General features: G+C 43.2%; 1 protein-coding gene across 4 annotated transcripts in view; it reads left to right on the forward strand.

Moving 5' to 3' along the window:
• Positions 1-25,040, forward strand: part of LOC149450180 (threonine synthase-like 2) — a 45,186-nt gene extending 20,146 nt beyond the window's left edge. For 2 of the 4 annotated variants that reach the window (XM_089692336.1, XM_089692335.1), the window contains 3 exons: positions 6,470-6,577; positions 13,350-13,475; positions 23,376-25,040. In XM_089692336.1, coding sequence (XP_089548462.1) covers positions 6,470-6,489 — 20 coding nt within the window. In that variant the 3' untranslated portion in view covers positions 6,490-6,577; positions 13,350-13,475; positions 23,376-25,040. Of the gene's footprint in view, positions 1-6,469; positions 6,578-6,864; positions 7,045-13,349; positions 13,476-16,872; positions 17,243-23,375 lie in introns of those variants that run through there. The other 2 variants (XM_089692337.1, XM_089692338.1) reach the window with 2 other exon arrangements.
• Positions 25,041-25,275: the final 235 nt, after the last annotated feature.

Below are 25,275 nucleotides of genomic sequence, written 5' to 3' on the forward strand. Positions count from 1 at the left end.
AAAGAATCCAGGACTTTTTTAAAGCAATCCACTGAGCTGGCCAGAACCAACTCTTGAGGGAGTCTATTCCACATTTTCACAGCTCTTACTGTGAAGAAACCTTTCCGTGTTTGGAGATTAAATTTCTTTTCTTCCAGACGTAAAGAGTGCCCCCTTATCCTCTGTGATGACCTCAGGGTGAATAACTCTACACCGAGTTCACTATATGAACCACTGATGTATTTATACATGTTGATCATATCACCCCTTATGTATTATACATGGAGATCATATCCCCCTTATGTATTATACATGGAGATCATATCCCCCCTTATGTATTATACATGGAGATCATATCCCCCCTTATGTATTATACATGGAGATCATATCCCCCCTTATGTATTATACATGGAGATCATATCCCCCTTATGTATTTATACATGTTGATCATATCCCCCTTATGTATTATACATGGAGATCATATCCCCCCTTATGTATTATACATGGTGATCATATCCCCCCTTATGTATTATACACGGAGATCATATCCCCCCTTATGTATTATACACGGAGATCATATCCCCCCTTATGTATTATACACGGAGATCATATCCCCCTTATGTATTATACATGGTGATCATATCCCCCCTTATGTATTATACATGGTGAACATATCCCCCTTATGTATTATACATGGAGATCATATCCCCCTTATGTATTATACATGGTGATCATATCCCCCCTTATGTATTATACATGGAGATCATATCCCCCCTTATGTATTATACATGGTGATCATATCCCCCTTATGTATTATACATGGAGATCATATCCCCCCTTATGTATTATACATGGTGATCATATCCCCCTTATGTATTATACATGGTGATCATATCCCCCTTATGTATTATACATGGTGATCATATCCCCCTTATGTACTATACATGGTGATCATATCCCCCCTTATGTATTATACATGGTGATCATATCCCCCCTTATGTATTATACATGGTGATCATATCCCCCCTTATGTATTATACATGGTGATCATATCCCCCCTTATGTATTATACATGGTGATCATATCCTCCCTTATGTATTATACATGGTGATCATATCCCCCTTATGTATTATACATGGTGATCATATCCCCCTTATGTATTATACATGGAGATCATATCCCCCCTTTATCTCCTCAAGAGAGAATAAATTCAGTTCCTCTAATCTTTCCTCATAGCTGTTTGGTTGCCCTTCTCTGTACTTTCTCCAGTTCCCCAATGTTCTTTTTGTGAATTGGTGCCCAAAACTGAACTGCATATTCCAGATGAGGTCTTACTAATGATTTGTACCGGGGTAATATGATATCTCTCTCTGGAGTCTATACCTCTTTTAATACAAGAGAGGATTTTGCTCGCTTTAGAAACTGCAGCTTGGCATTGCATGCCATTATTAAGCTTGTGATCTACCAGAACTCCCAGATCCTTCTCCACCATTGATTCCCCTAGTTGTACCCCCCCCTAGTATGTATGATGCATGCATATTCTTAGCCCCCAAGTGCAGAACCTTACATTTATCAACATTAAACCTCATTTGCCACATAGTTGCCCAATTACACAGTACATTGAGGTCGGCTTGTAAATTGGAGACATCCTGTAAGGACGTTATTCCACTGCACAGCTTAGTGTCATCTACAAAGACTGAAATGGGATTTATAATCCCAGACCCTATATTGTTTATAAATATATTAAAAAATAAGGGTCCCAACACTGAACCTTGGGGTACACCACTGACGACCCCAGACCATTCAGAGTATGAATCAATAACCACTACTCTCTGAATACGATCTTTTAGCCAGTTTTCTATCAATTTACATTCAGATTTTTCCAAGCCTGTAGACTTTACCTTACACATTAGCCGTGTGTGGGGAACTGTGTCAAACACTTTGGCAAAATCCAAGTATACCATTTTTATATTTATTAAAAGCTCTTTTCTTATTATCTATAGCCTTTTTAACTTTGGCCGTAAGCCACATAGATTTGATTTTTAGCCCTTTAAACGTGTTGCCCATGGGAATATATTTTGCAGTGTGTTCACATACAGTCTTTGAAGAACTCCCATTTCTGTGTTGTGTTCATCAATGCCAATATTCCCTCCCAGTCTAAGGCTTGGAGAGCAACTCTCAGCCTTGAAAAATTAGCTCTCTTGAAATTGATCCTTTTTATTTTTCCCGTATGTGCTTGCTGTTTACAGCTAACAATAAATGAAATCATGTAATGGTCACTGCTACCCAGTGTCAAGGTCCTACCTTTTCCCTGAAGTTATGTTACTCCATGTGCTGGCGTCCATCTTGGATTCTGCTGTGCATGGTGGGAATCCTTTTATGCCTTCAGGTCTCTGAGGTCCATCCCCCAGAGGGGTGTGGCTGATGACATATAAACCTGTGGCCCGCACATGCTCTTTGCACTTGTGTCTTGTGTCTTGGTCTTCCTACAGCTCTGTGTATACGCTCGTGACTCTTCTGGTATCTGACTCGGCTTGTGTTTAAGACCATTCTCTGTGTTTTCCTTCAATCTGACCTTCCGTTGCTGAACCCGGCCCGTGACCTGTGATTCTCTGTCTACTGTCCTGTACCGTTTTGTCCCGTTGTTGTCGACCCGGCTTGCCTGACTACGCTATTGTCATTCTCACCAGCTACACGCCATTGGCGGCGGCTATTACCGCAGCTGGGGTGTCTCGGGGGCCGCGACCTGGTTCCTGGCTGCGTCAAGTCCATCCCCACCATCAGGGGCCCTGGTGAAGGGCAGCCTGGGACTTAGACTCCGCGCCCTGAGGGACTTCGGTCTGTTGGTGGTGGTTGTCGTCAGCCAGTGCGTTACCCTGCCACTAGGCCTACCTGTCCGTTCCACAGCCCTGCCCTGACACCCAGATGTTCTTTTATATGGACATTAGTAATAAGCTCTGGTTTGAGATTACCAGGTCCAGCAGAGCATCGTTCCTAGTAGGGGCCTCTATGAACTGGACCATAAAATTGTCCTGTAGTAGGTTTAAAAATGTTTGCCCTTTAACTGTTCCTGCAGTACCATTACTCCAGTCAATTTCCGAGTAGTTAAAATCCCCCATTATTATCACTGTCCCAGCCCTTTCGATCTGTGCAAGGAGCTAAGTTTCCACCTGCTCATTAACACTGGGAAGTGTAACTTGGTTATTAATTTTGATATAAGGAAACTGCCATCTTAGCCTCTGTTTGATCTGCAGTTGCCGTGGTTCTGCACATTTGATCAGTTATGACACCAGACAATTTATGGCTTGTCAGTTCAGTTGAGAGCTGTCATTCACAGCATGCTTTGAATACAACAGTTCTGGGAAACCATTACATTGATGGGTTTTGTTCCACTTTAAAGTCGGCACTCCACCTTAAGTTGCTCAGCACCCATGCTCTACCCCAGCCTTTTTCAACCAGGGTACCTTTTGGGTTCTTCAAGGGTGCTTTGGAAAATGCCTAAAAACTTCCCCAAAATTGTGTACAACCCAGTGGGTAGATTAAGCCTGTTTTTTGTTACACAAGGCCATCGTTTTTAATTAACTGTGCAGGCCAGTCACCAGCATTCTAACAATCACTGACATCATTGGTTGATAAGGAGAACATCAGACACCTACACGGCATCTTTATTTAACCCTTCCTCCCCACCCCACTCTGTCAGCACTGGTTCACGTTAACTGAATTGGGGAGAGAAAATAAGGAAGCAATGTTGGAATACTAGTCAGTACCAGTCTGGATAAGAGTAATTGCTTTGAAATAATAAATCACCTCTAATGTTGGGTGTCTTATGTGTGTGGATGTTGATGTATTATGTAAAACGATTAGTTTAGATTTTTACATTTTAGAATGGGGTGCCTTGAGATCATCTATAATTTTAAAGGATGTCTTGACTGTTAAAAGGTTTAGAAAAATGGTTCTACCCATCTGTGATGTTCCTGGAGGGCTATTTAATTAGGTTGATGGGATAGTGAAAAAGGCCTTCAAGCTGTGGTAAGAAGCAAGTAGTAGTTCTCGCCTTGGACCTGTTCATAGCCTCCATGTAACCAGGAAGCTTTTCCACATAAGCTTTCCCTCCAGGGGGAGCATAAGGACTTTTCCCACTTGATGGGGTAAGACAAATCGTATTCCACCCTTAGAGGAATGTTGGGACTACAGTTGCAAGAAAAAGTATGTGAACCGCTTGGGATTATGTGGAGTTTTGCATGAATTGGGCATAAAATGTGCTGTGAACGTCATCTAAGTCACAACAATAGAAGAACACAGTCTGCTGAACATAATACTACACAAACATTAGATGTTGCCATGGTTTAATTGCACATAACATGTAAACATTCACAGTGCAGGGAGGAAAAAGTATGTGAGGCCCTAGCTTAATGACTTCTCCCAGAGCTAATTGGAGCCAGGAGTGAGCCAACCTTGACTCCAATCAGTGTGATGATATTGGGTGTGTTGCTGACAGCTGTCCTTAAAAAACACACACCTGTTTTGGGTTTACTGGTTTCAAGAAGCACTGTCTGATGTGAACCATGCCTCGCAGAAAAGAGCTCTCAGAAGACCTACGATCAAGAATTGTTGACTTACATGAAGCTGGAAAGGGTTACAAAAGTATCTCCAAAAGCCTTGATGTTCATGTGTCCACGGTAAGACAGACTGTCTACAAATGGAGAAAGTTTAGCACTGTTGCTACTCTCCCTAGGCATGGTCGTCCTGTAAAAATAACTGCAAGAGCACAGCGCAGAATGCTGCATGAGGTAACGAAGAATCCCAGAGTGTCAGCTAAAGACCTACAGAAATCTCTGGCACATGCTAACATTTTTGTTGACACATCTACAATAAGGAAAACATTAAACAAGAATGGAGTACATGGGAGGATACCACAGAGGAAACCATTGCTGTCCAAAAAGAATATTGCAGCACGTTTGAAGTTTGCAAAAGAGCACCTGGATGTTCCACAGCACTACTGGCAAAATATACTGTGGACAGATGAAACCAAGATTGAGTTGTTTGGGAAGAACGCACAACACTATGTGTGGAGAAAAAAAGGCACAGCACACCAACATCAAAACCTCATCCCCACTGTAAAACATGGCGGAGGGAGCATCATGGTTTGGGGCTGCTTTGCGGCCTCAGGGCCTGGACGGATTGTTGTCATTGATGGGAAAATGAATTCCAGAGTTTATCAAGACATTTTGCAGGAAAACGTACGACCATCTGTCCGCCAACTGAAGCTCCGCAGAGGATGGGTGATGCAACAGGACAATGACCCAAAGCATGCAAGTAATTCAACAAAACAATGGCTGCAACAGCACAGAATACACCTTCTGGAGTGGCCCAGTCAGAGTCCTGACCTCAACCCGATTGAAATGCTGTGGCATGACCTTAAGAGAGCGATTCACGCCAGACATCCCAAGAATATTGTTACACTGAAACAGTTTTGTGAAGAGGAGTGGTCCAAAATTACTCCAGATCATTGTGCAGGTCTGATCTGCAACTACAGGAAAAATTTGGTTGAGGTTATTGCTGCCAAAGGAGGGTCAACCAATTATTAAGTCCAAAGGTTCACATACTTTTTCCTCCCTGCACTGTGAATGTTTACATGTTATGTGCAATTAAACCATGGCAACATCTAATGTTTGTGTAGTATTATGTTCAGCAGACTGTGTTCTTCTATTGTTGTGACTTCAGAGCACATTTTATGCCCAATTCATGCAAAACTCCACGTAATCCCAAGGGGTTCACATACTTTTTCTTGCAACTGTATGTTCTATCCACTGCTATGCCACTGGTCTCTCCCTCTCCACCTTTCCTTGTATTAAAGGAATTGTTGTAACTCATAACGCTTGCTGCCACCATTACCCTACATGGCTGGCTGTTCACTTGTAGGACTATGCTTGGACATGGCCAAGGAGAATAAGGAAGACCAAGGATGGTTGGAAGAAATTGCCGGTTCAGTTGAAGAGCCTGGGTTCAGATTAGGCCAGGCTGGGATGCTCACAGGGTGTCTTGGGGCGATGTCTGGAGGTTTCTGCTTAGGAAACTACAGGAGCACTGGCGTTAAGGGGCCACAGAGTGTCCATGGATTGCCCAAGCCGGTAAGGAAAGAGTAAGGGGTAGATTTACTAAAGCTGGAGAGTACAAAATCTGGTGCAGCTCTGCATAGAAACCAATCAGTTTCCAGGTTGTTTTTGTCGAAGTTTAATTGAACAAGCTGAAGTTAGGAGCTGATTGGCTACCATGCACAGCTACACCAGATTTTGAGTGCTCCAGTTTTAGTAAATCTCCCCCTTAGACTTCACATGGTCCTGTCACATCACATTATCACCCTTGACACTGATCCCCACTTATTTTTCTAGTCGGTGAGAATATCTTGTAGTTTTATGTGATTGTTATGTGAGATAGGCAGAACTATTGTGTAGACTTACCTTTTTCTGTTCTGTTTCTGCCCATCCAGCTGGTTGCTGCTGTAAATAAAAATGATATCCTTCACAGAGCCATTCAACATGGAGACTTCTCATTGGGAGAAACAGAGATGACATTAGCCTCTGCAATGGATATCCAGGTATTAAATGTTATACAGCTGACACCTTCTATATGTTTTCAGAGTGCTTATCTTGTAGAGGTGGCAGGAACAGCAGCCTGGGCAAGTCAATCCAGAAAACCTGCCAATGGGCCCACTTTCTGGCAAAGTCCAACCCATCTCCACATTTCATTTTTGTCACATGCTATTGTAGTTTTTCCCTCCTTTATGGACCCTAAGCATTGCATCTGCAGGTCTATAGATGAATGGAAATAGATGTAAGGGAGCTGTTTAATCTTTCAAAGCATTTTGTCTTTCTGTCCAACCAGTTCTGAGATTCAAACAGCTCTGCCACAGACCACAACCATGCCTGGAGGACAGAAGACCTGAAATTCTCTGCTCCACTTCCATAACACTTGCAGATGTCCACCCCACATCACCCTGTGATTTGACAATAAAAGGACAAGCAGCAGAAAGATGACTCTTCATTAAAAAAGTGATAAAAAATATATTTTTATAAGTATTTTTATTATAACAAAATTTAGGGGAAACCATTTTTGCAACATTTTCAGTCTTTTTTTTTCTTCCTTTTTATAGTAAAAAAATAAAGAAAAAAACAAAACAATGGTTTCTAAATACATTAAAAAGAAAGCTCTACCTATCTAAATGATATACACAAAATTAATGTTTGTACAGTGTGTCATGACATGAGTAATTGTCAGTCAAACTATCAATGAAACCTGAAAATGGCTTTCTAATGAAGGGGTACTACAGGCTGGTGCTCAAGTTGTTCGAGACCCTACAAGTGGAAAAAATACCTCTTGATCTGCAGAAATGCATTCAACAACTAATTCCTGTTTTAAGCTGACAACACGCAGCATTTTTGTGGACTGAGTGGTGTCAGCCCTGCTCAGTTGTCTGTTATTAAACAACTCAACCTCTTCCACTGTTTTCATCTGTACAATATAGAGCAGCCTTTCTCAACCTATTAACCCCAGAGGAATCTGTGAAATAATTTCGTAGGTCTCATGGAACCCTTGGTATGAATAGTCAGTTGGGTCTATTGGAAAAATGTCTCGTACCTTGGTGGTCAGTGGGAAGATTGCCCTCCTTAGAGTGGTGGCTTCAATGACGCCCTTACAGTCAGCTAAAAAGATCATTGTTGTCTTTCTACTGACTCTGCAAAGTGGTTATGGACCTGCAACTATGAAGACACCATGATAAGGGACACAGCTCAAGGAACTTCCAGCAACCTCTGGAGGAACCCTCGACTGAGAATGGCTGACAAAGACAGTAATTATTCTGTATTCCAAAGATAAGGACTAGGAGGGCTAATTTCTCTCCTTAAAGTGTTACTAAACTCACAACAATAATATCAGCCTGTATATGCAGTAAAGCATGCTTGTTATACTCACTGTGGAACCTAAGGGGTTAATCATCTGCACTGTGTAAAAAGGATGTTTGATCCTATCTTCTCTCTTCCTCCCCTTTTTCAAGCGACCACCTCTTATCTCCTGATAAGACAGACTGAACCGTAGGTATTTTGCACATGCTCAGTTTGGTGTGTATTACTAGAACGGTTTTTTTTTTTTCTTGGGAGAGTGCATGTGATGAGCACAGGGACAATCAGCACTGGTCAGACAGAGGTCAGGGGTTCTGCATCCTACTATAGCAAAAAGAAAACTCCTACTAGCTTTAGCTGGAAGATAATAAAAATCACAAGACTGCTCTAACTGCTGATGAGAAAAGGTATTTAGCAGTTTACATTTACTAAAATAATTGCATTTCCATGTTGTGTGTAGTGTGGGAGACTGGATATAGTGAATGCAGGGTCCAGGGAGATCATATATAGTGAATGCCGGGTCCTGGGAGACCATATATAGTGAATGCAGGGTCCGGGGAGACCGGATATAGTGAATGCAGGGTCCGGGGAGACCGGATATAGTGAATGCGGGGTCCGGGGAGACCGGATATAGTGAATGTGGGGTCCGGGGAGACCGGATATAGTGAATGCGGGGTCCGGGGAGACCGGATATAGTGAATGCGGGGTCCGGGGAGACCGGATATAGTGAATGCAGGGTCCGGGGAGACCAAATATAGTGAATGCAGGGTCCGGGGAGACCGGATATAGTGAATGCAGGGTCCGGGGAGACCCGATATAGTGAATGCAGGGTCCGGGGAGACCCGATATAGTGAATGCAGGGTCCGGGGAGACCAGATATATAGTGAATGCGGGGTCTGGGGAGACCAGATATAGTGAATGCGGGATCTGGGGAGACCGGATATAGTGAATGCGGGGTCCGGGGAGACCGGATATAGTGAATGCGGGGTCTGGGAAGACCGGATATAGTGAATGCGGGGTCTGGGGAGACCGGATATAGTGAATGCGGGGTCTGGGGAGACCGGATATAGTGAATGCGGGGTCCGGGGAGACCGGATATAGTGAATGCGGGGTCCGGGGAGACCGGATATAGTGAATGCGGGGTCTGGAAAGACCGGATATAGTGAATGCGGGGTCTGGGGAGACCGGATATAGTGAATGCGGGGTCTGGGGAGACCGGATATAGTGAATGCGGGGTCTGGGGAGACCGGATATAGTGAATGCAGGGTCCGGGGAGACTGGATATAGTGAATGCGGGGTCCGGAGAGACCGGATATAGTGAATGTGGGGTCCGGGGAGACCGGATATAGTTAGTGCAGGGTCCGGGGAGACCAAATATAGTGAATGCAGGGTCCGGGGAGACCAAATATAGTGAATGCAGGGTCTGGGGAGACCGGATATAGTGAATGCGGGGTCCGGGGAGACCGGATATAGTGAATGCAGGGTCCGGGGAGAGCGGATATAGTGAATGCAGGGTCCGGGGAGACCGGATATAGTGAATGCAGGGTCCGGGGAGACCGGATATAGTGAATGCAGGGTCCGGGGAGACCAGATATAGTGAATGCAGGGTCCGGGGAGACCAGATATAGTGAATGCAGGGTCCTGGGAGACCGGATATAGTGAATGCAGGGTCCGGGGAGACCGGATATAGTGAATGCAGGGTCCGGGGAGACCGGATATAGTGAATGCAGGGTCCGGGGAGACCGGATATAGTGAATGCAGGGTCCGGGGAGACCAGATATAGTGAATGCAGGGTCTGGGGAGACCGGATGTAGTGAATGCAGGGTCCGGGGAGAGCAGATGTAGTGAATGCAGGGTCCGGGGAGACCGGATGTAGTGAATGCAGGGTCCGGGGAGAGCAGATGTAGTGAATGCAGGGTCCGGGGAGAGCAGATATAGTGAATGCAGGGTCCGGGGTTTAGTAACACTTTAAGATAACAGAGGAAGTATGCACAGGACAACCCTGAATATTTCCAGGATCAAGTGATATTATCAAACAGATATAACAAAACACTTACAATTGTATAATTGACAAATTAAAAAGGTGCAAATAAGAGAAGTTCATTATTAGGGTTTTCATACACCTTAAAGAATAAGTTCACCTTTCGAAACATGTTACATGTTATACCCATATTCTGCGTGTAACATGTTCTGGAAGGAGTGGCCCCCCTTCCCCCAATGTGACAGCCCCCTCCCCTTCCCCCACTAGCTGTCACAATTTAAAAAAAAGTGTTTGTGCAGGACTCTGCCTTCCTGTGTCACTCATTCACAGTATGCTGTGAATGGGAAGAATACAAGTTCCCACATCCTCTGCGGCTGTTGTCTTGTAGTTCTCAATAAACTACCACGGCTCTGTTGAGTGCTCTGGTAGCTCATTGATTCTTTGTCAGTGTGTATCTGCTTGCCCATATGATGTACGAGCAGACAGCTTACACCGACAGTCTGCAGTTCTGCATGGCACCGGTGATCTGCTGGTGCAATGCTTTCCAGGCTCACAGAACAAAAAATAGTAAATGCACATTTTTATTACCTGCAAAAAATGTGCAATTATTATTTTTTGTTAGAGGTGATTGCAGCCGTATTAGTGCATTTGCGACAGAAACAATTGAGTACTGTCCGTGATACTTTTTTTTATTTGCACGGAGTATGTCCCCTTCTTCAAGGTCCAAGTAGTACCGTTATGATGGGTCTGTTATGATGGGTCCCATCATAACAGTACTGCTTGGACTTTGAAGAAGGGGACATACCCCGTGCAAATAAAAAAAAGTATCACGGACAGTACTCAATTGTTTATTTTTTGTTAAAAAGTGAACTTATCCTTTTAACCTGTTCCATTTTTTTTATGAGATTGGGTGGATAGCTCTATAAATATCTCTGTTTTACCCCCTTAGGACCTATATAGTGCAAATCCTAAAGTGTCTTGTGCTAATTGTAAACACACTTATATTAATTATAAAACATCCATTCATATGTGTGAACTACCAAATGTGGCTTCCACCTGTGCAAACAAATCTTATGTTTTTCACAAGATGCCACAGGTGGAAGCCTCCTGTGTTCACTAAGCAGCACGGCAACCACTTGGCATGGGATCCAGGAGCTAATAGAAATCACTGTAGTAGCTGTGCCTACTACAGTGATTTCTGTCTCCAGGGGGATTTTCCAGAAATGGCACATACATACTTACGCAGGGCCCTCTGATTCCTCCTGTATTCATTTGTATTGTAATTGTATTGTCCAAGCTGGATCAATGTCACTACTCACCACATACCTTGAATTCAGCTTTAAAGATCTGTTCTCTGCTGACATCTAGTGGAGAAATAGCAGAATGCAATTAATATTTTACTGCCTGTCACCCAATACAAAATTAAAGGCACAACCACCTTTCCAGACTTTTGCTGTAAAACCCATTTCACATGAAGTGGATTACATTCTTATCAGCAGGGGATCAGCTCACAGGTCCCCTGCTGATTGGTGCAGAGCGGGCAGATGACACATCCATAATAACAAAAATCACCAGCACCAAAAAATAATGTGAAATAATTCTTAACCTCCCTGGAGGTATTCCTGAGTTTAGCTCGGGTAAAGTTTCAGCACCACATGCGGTAACCCCGAGCTACACTCGGGAATACAATGCAGCATTGCTCCGGGATCCCTCGATCATTTACCTTGTCCTGCACTACTGCGATGTCCCCCCTGCAGCGTCCCCAGCCATCTCCTCCAGCCAATGCCGGCATCTGTCTTCCGGGTTCCATTCCCTGCGACGTCGGGACGTACGGGTCTTACGGGGATGTAACCGACAGGAAATTTAAAAATTTTAAAAAGTGACATTCCCTAAATACATTAAAATCACATAGTAAAACATTACTGTATCAAACCATTTCACATACATTTTGTCCTGAGTGCTTTGTCCTGTGCACTGCCTGCATTTTTACTGTTCTTTCTGCCTGGAAACTGAGAAACGTCCATGGCGTCCAAAAAGAGTCCCTTTAGGTCAAAAGTGGTTTTAGACCGGCTAGAGAACAGCGATAGTAAATCAGAACCACTTGCAGAATTGAATGATAATGATTCGTGGGGAAACAATTTTGCGACTTTGTTAAGTGATGTGCGAACTTGGTGCTATATTTCAAATTTCAGTGTTTTTGGTTTGATTACATTATTGAATTAAATTTATTATTATTATATTATTTTTTATGATTATTTATTAAATTATAATTTATAATTTCGCGTTTCAAATTTTAACATACCCGGGATGTTTACTAGGCTCTTGTTCAGACAGTTTTCAGTGAGATATTAAGAGAATTACAGGCCTACAATAAAAAAATGACATATTTCCATGCAAAAAAATGTACCGCTTTGAGCACAGAAATATGAACATAATGAGACCGCTAGGGAGGCTACTATGTAAAATGTTGCTGCTCCTTTGTGATATCAATAATAAAAATAATATATATATATATAAAACAGCACAAACAAATATTAGATATATATATTAACTCACAAAAACTCAATTAGTGCAGAAAAAAAATATTTCTGCAGAAAATTTTTTTTTGTTGAGATGGTCCCAAATATATTAGATAGGATATAATAGATAGGATAAAGTCCTTATTCCAAGACCCTTGACCAGTGATCTTTGCTCACCCTGGAGGTTGGAGGCTGATTACAATTACAATGTGTATCTCTGAGGCATTGAGTGAAAGGCAATAGTCTTACCTACAACTGGGGATTTCTGCCTAAACCTTGAGATTGGAGGCTGATCCGAGGGGGATCTTGGATTCATGAGTCCATAAAATTTATGGCATTTCATTCACCTATATCTGGGGAGTGCGGTGTGTGATAATACCACAAATGGGTGTGAATTCTGGTCAAGGGTCTTGGAATAAGGACTTTATCCTATCTATTATATCCTATCTAATATATTTGGAGTGGGACTATCTCAACAAAAAAAAAATTTTCTGCACAAATATTTTTTCTGCACTAGATGACACATCCATGTCCACTCACTATCTGCAGAGTGACCACTCAGTTTCTGCAGAGCAGACACGGACAGAACCTGCTCTGCTCTTTTTGGGCAACTGGTAGTTAATAGACTCCACTGTCCTTTTTACACCCCACTTCCCTTCGATCAGCTCTGCCTAAATGGAAGAGGATAGATTCCCTTCTGACCCGATCGGACCAGGAGGTAGGCGGGTGTAAATGGACACAAGTCCATTTTTACCCCCACTGTCCATAGGTATACATGGACCTTCTGACGAGGTGCCAGGTCTACCGGAAAAACTGACAGGTGGACCTGATTTGATTGCCCGTGTGAAAAGGGCCTAAGTCTTGCTGCTAGAACTGTGATTAATCTGGGAACAGAAGACGCCAATCACTTATTGACTGACACTGTTCTTGGTCCACTAAAAAGAACATCAATTCATGTTTTATCTTTTATAGGAGCCTTACAACATGGAAAGGATATTGTGGCTAGTTGCTGATGGGGACTGTGGAAAAATTAAAGCCATGATGGAAGAATTCAATGCTAAAAAACAGCTCCGATTACCAGCAGACCTTCACCAAAAGGTAGATTATAGGCATTATAATTAAACATTCGTTATTTAGTTGCTTCTGTTTTACATATTGGGGTGGATTTACTAAAGGCTAATAGATTGTACCCTTTAAAATTGCAGTTGCTCCAGAGCTTAGTGAATGAGGTAAAGCTTTACTTTGCAAAGAATACCCAATCACATGCAAGGAAAATAAAAAACAGCATTTTTGCTTGCACGTGATTGGATGATGGAAGTCAGCAGAGCTTCCCCTCATTCACTAAGCTCTGGAGGAACTGCACTTGTAAAATGCAGTCTATTTGTCTTTAGTAAATCCACTTCACTGGGTTGCCAACATTTTGGTTTTACATGGTTTTGACTTCCAGGAATCATGCACCTTGGGTGTGTGCTGCTGTTTTTGGTGTTTTTTTTTTTACAGCCAGTAAACTCCCCAGCATGTTATCCTATGACAATTTTCCTTTGTGACACATTGGGGTTGATTTACTAAAGGCAAATAGACTGTGCACTCTGTAAGTGCAGTTGCTCCAGAGCTTAGGAAATGAGGCAAAGCTTCCCTTTGCCAAGAATACCCAATTAGGCTGGCCATACATTATACAATTTTCTGTCCAATTTCTGCCAAATTCCCTTTAGATTTACCTTCAACTATGTAGCTCAAGAGCCTACCTAAGGCTGGCTATAGATTATAAAAATTTTCTGTCCAATTTCTGCCCAATTCCCTTTAGATTTACCTTTAACTATGTAGTGCAAGAGCTTACCTAAGGCTGGCCATACATTATACAATTTTCTTGAGATTTTTACTTTAGATTTACCAAAAACCATATAATATGTGGTCAAACCTAAACAACACTTTCAGTTGTATCCAATTAGGCAGGCCCATGCGCTACATAAGTTAAAGTTTTATTTAAGCCATGCGCTACATAATTGAAGGTAAATCTAAAGGAAAATGGGCAGAAAATGGACAGAAAATTGTATAATGTATGGGCAGCCTAATTGGATACAATTGAAAGTGTTGTTAGTTTTGACCTCCTATTATATGTTTTTTTTGTAAATCTAAACCAAAAACCTCAAGAAAATTGTATAATGTATGGCCAGCCTTACATGCAAAGAAACTAAAAAATCAGCACTTTTGCTTGTACATGATTGGATGATGGAAGTCAGCTGAGCTGCTGCTCATTTCCTAAGCTCTGGAGCAACTGCACTTACAGAGTGCACAGTCTAATTGCCTTTAGTAAATCATCCCCATAGGCTTTACTCAGCGTTTTTTGGAAGGGGAATTTTCTGGCTGGAAAAACCCCAAAACTAGTGGGTTTCAAGAGGAGTTTTTTAGCTGTAAAAATGCTCTAACGCCGGTAAATGCAGTAAAACGCAGCAAACTGGTGTTTTTGAGCCAACATTTTTAATGTGTAAAAAACGTGTCTAAACGCAACAAAACAACACTAATGTAAAGAACGTGGTAAAACGTGCATTTTTATGGCGACTTTATAGGTGTCAGAGGAAAATCCCAGATGGACTGTTTTGTTGGTAGTCAGTAGTGGCTGAGCTGTGAGCACCCCGAGTCCAAGTGTAGATAGTGTACCCTCCCAGTAACCAGACGAAATTAAACGCTCACCTTCGGGGTATGACAAAAAAAGGTCAAAAATCGCATTTCCCTTCTGGGGCATGTAAGCACTGAAGGCTCCATTCAGTCTCGAACTGTATGGTATCAATCAAACTACATATGGAAAGAGGCAAAAACAGAAGGATAGGGCTCTCCGTATAATATACTTTTATTAAAATATAAAAAACACACTTACAAAGGAGGCAAAACGTGCATAACCGAGTGCTCTAGATCACAGTGCATAGATGCAAGATAGCCGCGGGTGATGTCATAGGCGTGGCTCCTCCCCCGTACACATTACATCCTAAGACCGGACTTCGTCAGCGGGAACGGGAACAGAGCCAATCAGCACTGTCCAGGCAGAGGGTCAGGGGTTATGCAGCCTCATAGGACAGTCATTGCAGAATGAAAACTCCTCCAATAAGCTTTAACTAGTACTCTGATAGCAGTCACAAGACTGCTATATACTGCTGATGAGAAAAGGTATTTAGCAGTTTATCTTTACTAAAATAATTGCATTTCCATGTTCTGTGTACTGTGGGAGACCAGATATAGTGACTGCAGGGTCCGGGGAGACCATATATAGTGAATGCAGGGTCTGGGGAGACCAGATATAGTGAGTGCAGGGTCTGGGGAGACCAGATATAGTGAATGCAGGGTCCGGGGAGACCATATATAGTGAATGCAGGGTACTGGGAGACCAGACATAGTGAATGCAGGGTCCTGGGAGACCAGATAGGGGGCCCAGTGAGAGGCTCACTGGGCACATTTCACTAAGCGGTATCTTACCACATCCGAGTATGCGGTAGGATACCGCACAGCATTTTTAAAAAAAAGTTTGAATTCACCAAAAAACACTACTAAAATATCCTGTGAGTTATTTTATCAAGTCATGCAATATTTTAGTAGTGAAAACTATGCAGCGTTAATGTTTTAGCTGTCTGCAGGGTTCCCACTGACAGCTGAATGTAAAAGATAGAATTGCCAGCAATTAAAAAAAATAATTTAAAAAACAGCGTGGGGTCTCCCCCCCCTCCATCCATACCAAGCCCTTTGAGTCTGGTATGGGTTTTGAGGGGAACCCCCACGCCAAAAGTGAAAAAAAAATAGCGTGGGGGTACCCCCCCAAAATCCATAGCAGACCCTTTTCCGAGCATGCAGCCTGGCAGATCAGCAAACGGGGGGAATAAGCGAGCGCCCACCCCCTCTTGAACCATAGCAGGCCACATGTCCTCAACATGGGGGGGGGTGCTTTGGGGCCGGGGGGCTCCCCTCCTCAAAGCACCTTGTCCTCATGTTGATGGGTACAAGGGCCTCTTCTCCACAACCCTGGGAATTGTGGGGGTGTGTGGATGCGGGGCTGGTCGGAATCTGGAAGCCCCCTTTAGCAAGGGTGCCCCCAGATCCTTCCCCCCCATGTGAATGAGTATGGGGTGCATGCTACCACTACCCATTCACAAAAAACACAGGAGATAGTCTTTGACAAGTCTTTTATTAAAAGAAGAAAAATAAAAGAATGCCCCCCAAAGTAAATCCAATGTCAATCACGATGCCCGCCGACACTGCCAACCCGATACAAGAAAAAAAAGAAAGGATCCGCTCCCGATGCTGGCTCCCGGCCATCTGACTGCTCTGCTGGCTTGACAGTTGAGTATAACAAGCATGCTTTACTGCAGATACAGACTGTTTTTACTGTTGTGGGTTTAGTAACACTTTCAGTAAAATGAGTACGGTACAGTCATCCTTTATTAATGTAATATTGTTTAAACATAACATTCATTATTACATGAAGCTTGTTCTTGTGCATTTCTTCCAGATCTGTGCAGTAATCCAAGATAATAAAGACCGGTCACTGCTGCTCTCCTTCTTGTGCAGGGTGACTGATCTTGTGTCCGCCCCCTCCTATAGTTCTCTGCAGGCAGCCTGTGGTGGGTGGAACCTGCTCAGTCCCTCCCACAGCTCTTTCCTCTGCACAGGCTATATACATCACAATGATGATGTCACCTCTACCCAGGTAATAACTGGGTTTGCAAAGTCTTTTAATGCACACAAAATAGATTTATATCTTTTGTCATTGTTAAGAATTATATTTCAATAAACGTTTTTGTACCTAGAGTTCAGCTTTAAGCTGTTAAAGGGGGGATTGTGGCTGAGTCAACTTTATTTCCATGACTGCCACACACAGCTTGGAGACCAATTATACAGTTGAAAGAAAGTATGTGAACCCCTTGGGATTACGTGGAGTTTTGCATGAATTGGGCATAAAATGTGCTCTGAACGTCATCTAAGTCACAACAACAGAAGAAGACAGTCTGCTGAACATAATACTACACAAACATTAGATGTTGCCATGGTTTAATTGCACATAACATGTAAACATTCACAGTGCAGGGAGGAAAAAGTATGTGAGGCCCTAGCTTAATGACTTCTCCCAGAGCTAATTGGAGCCAGGAGTGAGCCAACCTTGACTCCAATCAGTGTGATGATATTGGATGTGTTGCTGACAGCTGTCCTGCCCTTAAAAAACACACACCTGTTTTGGGTTTACTGGTTTCAAGAAGCACTGTCTGATGTGAACCATGCCTCGCAGAAAAGAGCTCTCAGAAGACCTACGATCAAGAATTGTTGACTTGCATGAAGCTGGAAAGGGTTACAAAAGTATCTCCAAAAGCCGACTTTTTCCTCCCTGCACTGTGAATGTTTACATGTTATGTGCAATTAAACCATGGCAGCATCTAATGTTTGTGTAGTATTATGTTCAGCAGACTGTGTTCTTCTATTGTTGTGACTTAGATGACGTTCAGAGCACATTTTATGCCCAATTCATGCAAAACTCCACGTAATCCCAAGGGGTTCACATACTTTTTCTTGCAACTGTAAGTCTGAATATCAGCAGATCACAATTCTGCAAACTATTATCAGTTTGTTAAGATTTGTGACCGCGCCCTGTCAGTCACCTCCCCCTTCCTCACCCCTCCTTTTCTACTTTTATCCTTTTCGCTTCTACTTTTTCTCCTAGATTGGGCTTCTCCTATTTTGTTTTTTTTTTTATAAATACGATTTATATTCAACAATCATATATATTCAGTAGCCAAATATCTTGGACTTTATATAAGCAGGCTGCTGTTTTATGATATCACCATGCTGCTTCTCCACCTCTTCCAATCAGAGAACACTTTAAACTTGCTCAGAAAATGCAAAGCAATCTCTGAATGGCACCCATGCTGAGCGGCTCAAGTTGGAACAATGTAACCATGTATAAATATCCAGGGGCGGACTGAACATTCGAGCACTCGGGCACTGCCTGAGGGCCCGGGATCAGTAAGGGACCCCATGAGATGCCCCTGGTACCTTTTATTGGCTTTTTCATAGGCTTTTTTGGATGTGGGCGAGGACACAGGGGCCCCATGATCCCCTATTGCCCGGGGGCCCCATGAGTTGTCAGTCCGCCCCTGAAAATATCAATATGTGAAGTTCTGCTTTAAGGTGAGCTTGGACTTTAAAAGTCACCCCCTGAATACAAGTGTCAGGCAGACCATAGATGATACAATTTTCTTTTCTTCCACCATCAACGCTGATTCCCTCCCACAGCATTACTGTGTTCTGTAGTCAGGGAGCCTTCCCTGCGGCAGAACACAATGATTACTGCTGGCTGATATACCCACCGGCAGTGTTCACATGCATAAAATCAGACAGGCTGGTTGTACTGAAGTTGATCGATGGCTAGCCATCAATTCATCTATGGCCAGCTTTAGAATTTCATTATTAGTGGAAAAGCGCTTAAAGTATGAAAAGTGCAAAGGTTTAAATTGCATTGTGTTCAATAGTTTAAAGTTTTAATAGCAATAATACACACATCTCCATCCACCCAGTCATACAATCATTGGTGGTCAGTGGCATTTTAAAAGGCCCCACCCTGCATCACTGGTGGTCCGCGGCATATTCAAACCTTCCAAAACACTCCCAGAACGTTAGTGACCAGTGGCATTTAAACTCCACCAAAACAATCCCACAATCATAGGTGATCACTGGCACTTTAAAATCCCTACATCCTATTACTGGTGGTGAGCGGCGCTTTAAAACCCAAAAAGCAATCCCAAAAGACTGGTGGTTAATGGCCTTTTAACCCCCCCCCCCCCAGGGCACTGATGAAGTCACGTGACATTGTGACGTAACGCGTCGGCGTAGCGCGGTGACGTATTTCCGGCGTGGCGGCCATCTTGGTACACCTGTGGATTCAGCTGTACACCCAACAAACATAGATATATCCTCATCTGAGAGCATGAGGGTCTAATGTGGACTGGCTGCTACGTATGTGCAATTTTACCAAAGATTTTATGTTCCTATGGTATAATAAACATACTACACTATGGGAGGATTCCTCTGTTTTGTTCTGAGAGATTGATATTATACCTGGAGAAGAGCTTGAGTGGGAATATAAAATTCTGAAAAGCGATTTTGGAGTGCTTTGGTGCCTGGAGGATCTGTGAGAGGGATCCATTACTGCCCTTTGATCCGCAAGGGTCGAAGTGATGAGGTGAGAGGCTAATCCAGAAGGTGGTTGGATTCATAAGCTCTATCCACACCCAGATATCTGCACGATTTGTTTCACCTGTTGTCACTTTACAGTATTATTGGAAACACTGTTTACAGTTTTGTTCACTTTCAACATTCTATTATTGGATTTTGAGTTTGCGTTTATTATTTAGTCATTATTTCACTTCACATTTTGCACGTGTGATGTAATATATGTATGTGTATTTCTCATGCACATGCGTATAGATTTAAGTTTGTGTTTTTTCATCATTTTGGGTGGTTTATTTAATAATTTTGTTATCATTAAGCACATATTTTTATTATTATTGTTACTATTTTGATTTGAGTCATTGGATTCCACATTCACTTAAATAAGTTTGAATGTAGCGCAGCATTTATATGGTTTATATTTACTTGATCACTGGTATATGATTTAATGCTAGCAGCTGTTTGGGGTTCATATATTAATTTAGTTTGTTTTAAACACACATTTGGAGCGCAGGAGGGTCACACCACTTTTGCAACCTGTTTGAGGTTGTGGACAGGTGTCTTTTATACTGATAACAAGTTCAAACAGTCACACTCCAAACTCCACTATGGTGAAGACCAAAGAGCTGTCGAAGGACACCAGAAACAACATTGTAGACCTGCACCAGGCTGGGAAGACTGAATTTGCAATAGGCAAGGAGCTTGGTGTGAACAAATCAACTGTGGGAGCAATAATTAGAAAATGGAAGACATACAAGACCACTGATAATCTCCCTCGATCTGAGGCTCCACGCAAGATCTCACCGCGTGAGTTCAAATTGATCACAAGAACGGTGAGCAAAAATCCCAGGACCACATGGGGGGGACCTAGTGAATGACCTGCAGAGAGCTGGGACCAACGTAACAAAGGCTACCATCAGTAACACACTACGCCGCCAGGGACTCAGATCCTGCAGTGCCAGACGTGTCCCCCTGCTTAAGCCAGTACATGTCCGGGCCCATCTGAAGTTTGCTAGAGAGCATTTGGATGATCCAGAAGAGGATTGGGAGAATGTCATATGGTCAGATGAAACCAAAATAGAACTGTTTGATAGAAACACAACTCGTCGTGTTTGGAGGAGAGAGAATGCTGAGTTGCATCCAAAGAACACCATACCTACTGTGAAGCATGGGGGTGGCAACATCATGCTTTGGGGCTGTTTCTCCGCAAAGGGACCAGGACGACTGATCCATGTACAGGACAGAATGAATGGGGCCATGTATCGTGAGATTTTGAGTGCAAACCTCCTTCCATCAGCAAGGGCATTGAAGATGAAATGTGGCTGGGCCTTCCAACATCACAATGATCCCAAACATACCGCCCAGGCAAGGAAGGAGTGGCTTCGTAAGAAGCATTTCAAGGTCCTGGAGTGGCCTAGCCAGTCTCCAGATCTCAACCCCATAGAAAACCTTTGGAGGGAGTTGAAAGTCCGTGTTGCCCAGCGACAGCCCCAAAACATCACTGCTCTAGAGGAGATCTGCATGGAGGAATGGGCCAACATACCAGCAACAGTGTGTGCCAACCTTGTGAAGACTTGCAGGAAACGTTTGACCTCTGTCATTGCCAACATAGGATATATAACAAAGTATTGAGATGAACTTTTGATATTGACCAAATACTTATTTTCCACCATAATTTGCAAATAAATTCTTTCCAAATCAGCCAATGTGATTGTCTGGATTTGTTTTCTCATTTTGTCTCTCATAGTTGAGGTCTACCTATGATGCCAATTACAGGTCTCTCTCATCTTTTTAAGTGGGAGAACTTGCACAATTGGTGGCTGACTAAATATATTTTTGCCCCGCTGTAGTTCCCTGCTTACAGGATATAGATGTGAACACCTTGTCTGGTTCGTTTAAATAATTGGGAACTACCTAGCAACTGGACACCAGAGAGACAATAAATGTCTTGGTCAGAATTAGGTAATCACGTACTATACATACTGTATATGACATCATATAAAGTGCAGGGTCAGGACTGTGAAACATACAGGGGTCAGAAGGGTGTAACATGGGGCCCTTACTTTGCTGGTGAGATCACACTGCCAGGCAGTAGGTGCATAGATCAGAGCTGAGCGCTGGAACAAGAGATTCAGCCCTGGACTTCAGGACATGACCTGGATCAGCAGGACACCAGGATTATGCTTCAATCCTGGGACAATCCCATAGACAATGCCCCACAGTTCTAGAAGGGGCAGGACTTACGTTGTGAGGAGCACAGGGACATTGCTGATAGTCCACTGTGTGTTAACTAATCTTCACTTCAGGTCTGTGAAAGAAGAACGTGGCTCCAACGTCCCCTAGCATCCAATCTCATCAATATCACAAGCGCTGCTCTGCTACATGAATCCTTGCTGCAGCTCTAGTGCTTGTGATGTGGAGAAGATCTGGCTTCAGGGGAGCTGCAGGGTGAGAAGACCAGATGAGTTTGGTGACACCCCCTCTCTATGCGTCGCTCGGGGAACATAATGGGAGCAAAATTGATGCTCAGAGAGGGTCAGAAGGTATATTGGTGCTAAGAAGGTGGTGGAGGGAATAGTAAACCTTAGCAAGGGGAACAATAATGCCCAGTGGAGGTGGGAGGGAACAATAATGCTCTGGGGAGGGGGGGAGGTTATAAGCAGGGTATGGGAGGAACAACAATGCGAAGATTGGGTTGAGGGAAAACTAGTCCCCAGCCAAAGTAGAGAGAACAATGTTGCCCAGCGGAGGGCGAGGGGAATAAACATACCCGAGATGACTGTGAAAGGTGGGCGAGAACAGTAGTGCACAGAACTGGGTGTGGAAAAAATAGCGGTCAGTAACGGTACCAGTGTGTATTGGGGGGAATCAGTAGTGACCTGTGGGCTGGTTTACAATAGTACCCAGAGGGCGGTGGGGAGGAACAACAGCACCCAGTAGGGGGTGAAAGTAAACAATGGTGTCAGTGGACAAAACTTACCTTGCACTGCAGTCCTTGTCCCGCGAATCTGCTCTCTTCGTCCTCCTCCTTCTGCTACCTGGACTGAGTAGACTCTGTCAAGCAGGAGATCAGTTCGTCTGCAAAGAGCTGGAGCTGTGCGCTCCATCTCTCGGTCCTAAACACACGGGATACCAGGATTCTGTTAAAATCCTGGGACAGTCCAGAGGAGTCTGGGATAGTTTTGGTGGTATTTGGGGTTATGCCAATCCAGATGGGCTTGAGACATTAAAGATCTAAGCCCTTCAAGAGCACCTATCTTTACATTTAGGCTCTCATTAAAGGGGAATGTGAGCTCTCTTATGACAGTGATAAACCTCAATTAAAAAAATGAATACATATGAAATGTTCATGACTGGGTAGGGCGAAACGCGTTGAGGCGCATGGCCTGGATGGAGCCTGGGCTGAGGCTGCTTTTACCATACAGATTGTTGGGTTTTGCTGGATGTGAGACACCTGGGACGTTCTTTCTACATTCTGTGAATGGCTGTCACAGTGCCGATCATTACTAGAGTGCCTGGGAGATGTCAAAGACTGTGCTGAAAGCATGCATTGAGTGAACTCTCAGCACAGAAACTCCCGTCACCCAAGGAAACATATGTGTAGTGTGTGGGCATTAAAGCCCACCCTCTTTGCCGCTGCACATATGTGTTACATTGGCAAGAGGCTAAGATAGAGTGGATGTCACAATTTTATAGGTATGTGAAAACTGTTTTGCTCATACTTGGATATATTCTTCTTAATCCATGTAGCTGCCTTTACCCTTGCTAATATATTTTGTCTTCCTTTCTCAACAGAGCAGTTTATGGGTCATACCACCACATGGATTTCATTTGAAATTTGGATAGGCAGTTACTAATTCCCTAATCCCAGGGGCCGCCCACACCATCTACTACTGATGCCCCCCTGATGGCGGACCAGCTCTTTGCGAAAGCCAATAGTCTTCTAGCACCATCTGTATTGCCAGTTGCTGGTTTCCAAAGGATGTCTTACATTGCATTTGGAAGGATCCAAAGGATTGGGAATACTTCTTGTTTTAAACAGGGTAAAAAGAACACTCAATTTTCTTGTTAAGAAAAAAGAAATTAAAAACACATCAAGTATTAATTTCCAGGCCCTCAGGCGAGGAAGGAAATTCCTGAGCGTTCGCCACAATCAAGGCTGGAGATATTCTTTGAATATTGTGGTTCAGGCAAGACTTGCATTGTTCAGCCTTAGTCAGCAGCAGAGTAGCAGAAATGGAGCCGTTTCTGCTGTTTTTCTTTTGGTGGAGGTGGATGGGTCACTGCCAGCATGGAGTATTTCACTGAAGCAAGCACCGCTCCATCCAGATGTAGCCAATCCAAAGCCAGGCTACGGGGAGGAGAGATCTTCTAATCAACAACTCCTTCAATCAAGTTCACAATAAACAATGATTCAACTAATCAGAGCATCGCTGCTTCCCTTCAGAGATTGTGAGATTGGTAATAACAGTCTTTTGGTATGATGCAATAAAAAAAATGTCTAAAAGGCCCCACACATGAGCTTCAAAGGCATTCCTACACCTGCGCATAATTTGCATGGAAAAATGGCTTATTGTCTAACAATGTACCTATGCAGTAAACACGCTCCGTATTTTGCATTATTTCCAGACAGGGCAAAATTGATGGTATTTTTAGACCTCTAGACTCCTTAGGTATGGAAATTAAAACTACCAGGGCATGTTTTGTATTATGTTCTGAAGCGGTTGGTTTAACCTGGTCGGAACTTTTGAATATTATGTTCTGAAGCGGTTGGTTTGACCTGGTCGGAACTTTTGAAAAGTCTGCTATTAAAGCAGTTGTGCAGCTTAAATAAGAATGTGCTTTGTAATACCTATTGTGGAAAAAAAAAGGTGTGCACCCTCCTGTACACTTTAGTGCAGCCTTTCTCAACCAGGGTTCCTTGGTACACACTGTAATCTGGGCTGAACAAAAAAAAACTGAGGAGCTTGTGAGAAGTTCTTTGTACAATCGATGCGATGATAGTACCGCAATCTCCCCACTGAGCTATTGTTTTCAGAACACACACGATCAGCGCTCGCAGCCATTGGCTGAAAGCACTGATCGGATGTCAGTCGGCTACTGACTTTCCAGCATGCTCGTTCGACAGAAGCCATCTGTGACATCGGCTTCTGTCAAATAATGACTTGTACACACAGACCAAATGTCAGCTGTTATCTACTACTGTACCAGCTGATTTCAGCCAATATTCAACCTGGCTATATGGGGCTTTAGGTTCCTCCAGAGCAGTGTTACTTATCCTTTTAACATTGGAGGGACCCCTGGAAAAAGTTGGAGATTTCGGGGAACCCATAAAGTAATGTTGAGATGTACAACTCACAGAACATTGGTTTGATCAGCAAGCTGTTGATATAACAGCAATTATTTTTTAAATAGTATTAAAAAATAGAATCAATATTAAAATATACATGTTTATTGTAAGACTTGTGCTTGCTTTTTTCTGAAAAAAAAAATGCTAAACTCTGGATAAAACTTGAGATAAGCAGAGTATGGGGGGGGGGGGGGGCAACAGAGCACACTACATGGGAGGCAGCAAGGCACATCACTTGGGAACAGTGCACACAGTGGGCCCCATTACATAGGATCAGGGCACCTGGGATCTGAGCACCTTACATAGGATCAGGGCACATGGTATCAAAGAACCTTACATGGGATC

Source organism: Staurois parvus, unplaced genomic scaffold, assembly GCF_062004578.1.
Source record: "Staurois parvus isolate SC_StPar_1 unplaced genomic scaffold, SC_StPar_1.0 ptg000581l, whole genome shotgun sequence".
Classification (NCBI taxonomy): domain Eukaryota; kingdom Metazoa; phylum Chordata; class Amphibia; order Anura; family Ranidae; genus Staurois; species Staurois parvus.